Genomic DNA, 6946 nt, shown 5'->3' on the forward strand with positions numbered 1-6946 from the left:
ATATGTTTATATCTTTTTTGTTCTCTTCTTCCAATGTCGTACTCACCATGTTAGTCTCCCTGGTCAATACAAAGGCAAAGTAATTATTGAATATTTCTGCCATTTCGCTGTCGTTAGATGTGAGTTTATCATGTATAACCCTTAGTGGCCCTATCCCTATCCTGAATTAAAAAAAAAATATGTGTCTGTAGTATACTTAATCTTGTATCTATAGTCTCCATTAGACCCCCAATTACTAGAAACAGTCTGCTTCAATCTACCCGGTTCCATTCTCTCTCCTTTTAAAAGCTTCTATTATATTGCCCCGTAATCTGCATTGTTCGAATGAAAAAGATAATTTTTTCAAGTTTTTCTTAATTTTGTAATGATTGATCGTATAGAAGGAATGATGCTGTCTGGCAACCAAATTATTCCCATTTGTGTGACAGATTCAGCCAAAGTGGTCTGCGTTGGGCCGTAACCATGGTGTTTGCAATAGAAGAAATAAACAGGAACCCAGAGTTGCTTCCTGACATAACTCTGGGCTATAAGATTTTCGACAGCTGTGACGTGCCTTCCGAAAGCCTTAAAGGAGCCTTCAAATTACTGAAGGAGAAAGACGGAAGCGCTTCCAATTACACGTGTGCTGGAGTTCCACCAGTGCCCATGATTGTGGGAGATGGAGGATCATCGCAATCTATCGCAGTGTCGAGAGTGGTGGCTCCTTTCGGCATCGGTATGGTAAGAAGGTGTCGATTCATTTGCGATAAACGTTTACATAGAGGTGGTACAAGTCCTTGCATACAATTACAACAAACTGTTTCTGGAAGAATCGGTAACCAGAGGACACAGATTTAAGGTTATTGGCAAAAAAAAAGCGGAGGGGAGATGACGAGAACTTTTTATGCAGCGAATTGTCATGATCTGGAATGCGCTGCCTGAAAAGGTGGTGGAAGCAAACTCAATAGTAACTTCCAAAAGGGAATTGGATAAATATTTGAAAAAGAAATACTTTCGGGGCTTTAGGGAACGAGCAGGACAGTGGGACTAATTAGGTAGCTTTTTCAGTGTCAGCAGAAGCACGATGGGCCGAATGGCCTCCTTCTGTGCTGTACGGCTCTATGATTCTATGATTCTAAATGTCGCTGTACTTTCTCTTTCCCACAGGTCAGCTACTTCGCTTCCTGCGCATGCCTCAGTGACAAGCGTGAGTTCCCAACTTTTTTCAGGACAATTCCCAGTGACACCGTTCAGATGAAAGCTTTAGTCCGGGTCATACAGCATTTTAAATGGACTTGGGTCGGCGCTGTGGCTGAAGACAACGATTATGGCCGATTCGGGATGAGGTCGTTTATTGAAGAGGTTGCGAAGTTTGAAATTTGCATCGCGTACATTGAATTCCTTTCACCTGGTCGTACAAGGGAAAGAATACAACAGGTTGCAGAGACCATGAAAACGTCCTCCGCTAAAGTGACCATAATATTTAGTGGAGCGAGTGATACGATGTCTTTGGTGACAGAACTGAGACTGCAGAACATTACTGACATCCAGCTGATAGCGAGTGAGGCCTGGGTCACATCATTCCAACTGTGGACAGAGGAAACTCGGGAAATATTGTCTGGATCAATCGGGTTTGGAATCAGGAGAGCGGAAATTCCCGGACTGAGAGAGTTTCTAGTCAAACTCCACCCTTCAATAGCACCAGACAATCCGTTTGTAGAAGAACTCTGGCGGGAAGTTTTTGGCTGTAGCGTCAAAATCTCAAATCAGAGTCTGGAAGAAAACACATCACCGTCTCCTTACAAACCGTGCACAGGTTCAGAGAGCTTGGAGACCATTGAGACTACATATACCGATGTGTCACAGTTGAGAGTTTCCTACAATGTGTACAAAGCGGTATACGCTGTAGCTCACGCCCTTCAAAATTTACAATCGTGTGGAGATGGGAAAGGTCCATTTCTCAACGAAACGTGCGGCCAAAAATCAAACATTCTACCCTGGCAGGTGAGGAATTGTCGCAAGTTACTATTTATCCTAAAAAGTAAAGTAATCTGTTATTCATCTCGAAAAATAGACAAGAGTACACATAGTAGTACAGGGGTCCGGTTCCAATGTTTTTGTATTGCTAATTTATTTAATGCTGTCTTGATCTTGCAGCAAACAATGTGAAATAAACTCAAAGCTGCAGAAGATCTGATTGTTTTGTCTTTTCTAAAGCTTTTACACTACCTGAGGGAGGTGCGTTTCACCAATCAGTTTGGAGAGGAAATAAGCTTTGATAAGAATGGAGATCCCATCGCTTCGTATGACCTGATAAACTGGCAGAAGCGCTCTGACGGGTCGGTTGAGTTTATTAAAGTTGGTTTTTACGATGCAGCCTTGCCGGCAGGGAAAGAACTCGTGTTGGATGAAAGGAGAATCGTTTGGCACGGAACGGCGCTAGAAAAGAAAGTAAGCCCATTTTCTATCTAAAAAAAATAGGAAGGATGATTCCAGTCCCTGTCTGGAGCGATGCCGTAAACCATTGATGATGTATTTCATTTTCTTTTCAAACTAGGTGTCTTTGTTTAAAGGTATGTTCTATACTGATTTGACTAATTCATGATGTGGGTTATAGAACCATCGAATCATAGAAACGTTACAGCAAAGAAGGAGGCCACTCGGCCCATCGAGTCTGTGCAGTCTCTATGCAAGAGCAATCCAACTAGTACCGACCCCTGGGGAACACCACTGTACACCTCCCTCGCCCTATCCCCATAGCCTGCAATTTTTGTTCCTTTCCAGTGCTTATCCAATTCCCTTTTGAAGGCCACGATTGAATCTCCCTCCACCACCCCCTCGGGCAGTTCATTCTAGATCCCAACCACTCGCTGTGTAAAACAATTTTTCTGCAAGTCACCTTTGGTTCTTTTGCCAATCACCTTAAATCTATGTCCTCTGGTTTTTGAACCTTCCGCCCTTGAAAACAGTTTCTCTCTATCTATTCTGTCTAGACCCTTCATGATTTTGAATACCTCTATCAAATCTCCTCTCAACCTTCTCTGTTCCAAAAAGAACAGCTCCAGCTTCTCCAGTCTAGCCACGTAATGAAAGTCCCTCATCCCTGGAATCATTCCAGCAAATGTCTTCTGCACCCTTTCTAAGGCCTTCACATCTTTCCCAAAGTTTGGTGGTCAGAGCTGGACACAATACTCCAGTTGTGGCAGAACCAGTGATTTACAAAGGTTCATCGTGACTTCCTTGCTTTTGTACTCTATGCTTCTATTTATAAAGCCCAGGATCCAGTATGTTTTTTTAACCGCTTTCTCAACCTGCCGTGCCACCTTCAACAATATGTGCACATATACCCCCAGATCTCTCTGTTCTTGTACCCCTTTTAGAATTGTGCCCTTTAGTTTATATTGCCTCTCCTCATTCTTCTGACCAAAATGTATCACCTCGCATTTTTCTGCGTTAACTTTCATCGGCCACATGTCTACCCATGCCACCAGCCTGATTATATCCTCTTGAAGTCTATCACTATCCTCCTCATTGTTCACTGCACTTCCAAGTTTTGTGTCATCTGCAAATTTGGAAATTGTTCCCTGTACACACAAGTCCAAGTCATTAATATATATCAAGAAAAGTAGTGGTCCCAGCACCGACCCCTGGGGAACACCACTGTACACCTCCCTCCAGTCCGAAAAACAGCATTCTCCACTACTCTCTGCTTCCTGTTACGTAGCCAATTCTGTATCCACACTGCTACCGCCTCTTTTATTCCATGGGCTTGGATCTTGATGACAAGCCTATTACGCGGCACTTTATCAAACGCTTTTTACACCACATCAACTACATTGCCCTCTCTGTTTACCTCATCAAAAAAACTCTACCATGTTAGTTAAACACGATTGGCCTTTAACAAATCCGTGCTGTCTTTCCCTAATCAATCCACACTTGTCCAAGTTACTGCTAATTCTGTCCCGGATTATTGTTTCTAAAAGTTACCCCACCACCGAGGTTAAACGGACTGACCTGTAGTTGCTGGGTTTATCCTTACACCCTTTCTTGAACAAGAGTGTAACATTTGTAATTCTCCAGTCCTCTGGCACCATGTTTGGAAGATTACGGCCAGTACCTCCGCAATTTCCACCATTACTTCTCTCAGTATCCTAGGATGCATCCCATTAGGGTTTTCTTTCTTTTGCTGTCTATTCAAATAAACAGCATTATTACCCTATGTGTAAACTTGACATTTCATTTCACTTCAAAAATAGGGCACGGTAGCACAGTAGTTACGGCATCGGACTAATGACCCAAGGTGGTGAGTTGAAATCCTTCTCCACGGCAAGTTGTGAAGCTGAATTCAATCTGTGTGTTGGCACCGGGACGAAAGTTGCTGACTTGTTGTAAGAACCCAACAATCTCACTCATTTCCTCCAGTGAGGGGAATCTCCTCACCTACTCTGTCTGACCTACACATGACTCCAGTCCCACGCTGCCGACTTTTAATGTTCTCAGCGCACCTAAAGGTGGGCAAACAATGAAGCCTTGCTAGTTAGACCACATCTTAAGAACAAATCAAAGATCTTTTCTAGAAAACCCACATTATGATCAATAATTGTCCAAAACGAACACAGTTTTAACAAGTATACTAATTAGAAATATCTATACTGTTTATATCCATTTATCATTTGTTAAGTTCTTCTAATGAAGACGTATGTATAATAATAATAAATATCATGTATATCATGTATAAGATAAACCCCAATTAATGGAAATTATTGAAATGCAAACGTAAAACAGTCATATATCAGGAAAACGTATTTAGCCAAAGAACGAGGAATGTTTAGATTAACTGACAACATAAAATAGGAGAGGAAAAATCATAGGGATCATTCAAAAATACATTTCGATTCCATGATGGGAGAGTTAATGCGCTAGAAGTATGAGCTTCAATGGGTCGAATGGCCTGTTCTTATTTTCCGCTTTCCTGTGTTCTGGTAACTAATATTAAGTTGATGAGCAGAGAGAATTCAGCCAAAGAATTCGATTAATCAGTTGGTCTGAAAATGTAAGGCGAGGATTCAATAACGACTGTGATACTGTAAAGGGCATTTTATTTTGCCTGTTCCATTGCTGGAATAACTTACAATGAACGAAGTTAGCCCCTGACGTACTGCATGCCACAGTTTTATGTTTTATTGGAGGGGTTTCACACAAGTTATTTTCTCCTGTTAATTGTATGCAGTATGTACCGCAACTCCTTCATGCTGAACTCCCATTGATTGCTACAAAGGAAATATTTTTAAATCTGGTTTCGTAGTTAGCAGTAAGCTATTGACGTATAAAGCATCAGCGGTCAATTTGCTTGTGTCTTAATTAGCTTCGCAAAACCTAGTTATATTCAATTACAATAGAGTTGCAGAGGGTGAAAGAGGACACGAAAGTTCTCAATTGAGCAAAGGTACATCCAGCAATGTGATCAACGAGTTACAATTCCACAAAACGTTAAAGTTTAACAAGACATTCCATCTCCACAGGTGCCAGTCTCAACGTGTAGTGATAGTTGCCTTGCAGGTTCAAGAAGAGGGGCTCGTAACGGCCAGCCTATTTGCTGTTTTGATTGTTTACCATGTACTGATGGGGAGATCAGTAACCAAACAGGTAGGCATGTATGAGCAATCTCGCTAATATTTCAGCAGTAAACACACAGGAGGCCAGATGTAATACCAAGTCACATTTTTGACTTATCATGATAGCAGCTTCATACAATTTCAAAAATCAATGAAAAAAAATCAGTATTTGACCTATGTTTGTCCCTTTGTTTCTCTACAGATTCTATAGAATGTATCAAATGCCCCACAGATTACTGGTCCAATGATCATAGAGATCAATGCATTCTGAAAGAAATTGAGTTCCTCTCCTTTCAAGACGGCATGGGGAAAACCCTCACGGCGATTTCACTGTTTGGAGCTTGTATCACAGGAGCTGTTGCAGCTGTTTTCTTATATTTCATAAACACTCCCATTGTAAGGGCCAACAATTCGGAACTGAGTTTCCTTCTGCTAATCTCATTAATACTGTGCTTTCTGTGCTCCATTGCATTCATTGGTCAGCCATCACCGTGGTCATGTATGGTGCGTCACACTGTGTTCGGAGTTAGCTTTGTTCTGTGTATTTCCTGTATTCTTAGTAAAACTCTGGTAGTCCTGATGGCATTTAAAGCAACGCTGCCGGCCAGCAATGTGATGAAATGGTTTGGACCCACACAACAAAGATCAATTGTCTTTCTCTGTACATTGATCCAAATTATAATATGTGTGATCTGGTTGGTGACATCTCCCCCACTCCCAGCAAAGAATACCAAGTATCAAAGTGCAAAGATTATCCTTGAGTGTGATGTGGGTTCCACAGTTGCTTTCAGCTGTGTGTTAGGTTACATCGGGCTCTTAGCTTGTATGTGTTTAATTTTAGCTTTCTTGGCCCGAGCGTTACCGGACAAGTTCAATGAAGCTAAATTTATCACCTTCAGCATGCTCATCTTTTTTGCAGTTTGGGTAACTTTTATCCCCGCTCATGTGAGCACTCCCGGAAAATACACGGTCGCTGTGGAAATATTCGCAATTTTAGCATCGAGCTTTGGGCTGTTGTGCTGTATTTTCACTCCAAAATGTTATATTATCTTGTTAAAACCAGAAGAGAACACGAGAAAGCACATGATGGGTAAAACTGTAATGAACAGTATCAGTTAAATGCGAGACATACATGCAGAATAATTAAAGCACCATGAAAATAAATATTTATACATGTTAAAGTTACTTCTGTTGTTCTCGTTTGTACAGAAAATTGAAAGTCCTCACTGGTACCGTTTGGATTAAGTCTGATATGGGTACACAAGTTCCAAATCTAGCTAGGTTTGCATAAAGAAAGAACTCCCATTCATGTGGTGAGCCCAAGACCTCTCAAAGCGCTTCACAGCCATTAT

At 41.4% G+C, this 6946-nt stretch overlaps 1 protein-coding gene across 1 annotated transcript; it reads left to right on the plus strand.

The window, feature by feature from the left end:
• The first annotated feature begins 447 nt into the window (after positions 1-447).
• LOC137331719 (extracellular calcium-sensing receptor-like) lies at positions 448-6713 on the plus strand. The gene is made up of 5 exons (XM_067995706.1): positions 448-720; positions 1147-1983; positions 2197-2430; positions 5502-5625; positions 5797-6713. The coding sequence occupies exons 1-5, from the start codon at positions 463-465 to the stop codon at positions 6711-6713; spliced, it is 2370 nt and encodes a 789-aa protein (XP_067851807.1). The 5' UTR covers positions 448-462.
• The last annotated feature ends 233 nt before the right edge of the window (positions 6714-6946 follow it).

Source organism: Heptranchias perlo, chromosome 13 (genome assembly GCF_035084215.1).
Source record: "Heptranchias perlo isolate sHepPer1 chromosome 13, sHepPer1.hap1, whole genome shotgun sequence".
In the NCBI taxonomy this organism is placed as follows: Eukaryota; Metazoa; Chordata; class Chondrichthyes; order Hexanchiformes; family Hexanchidae; genus Heptranchias; species Heptranchias perlo.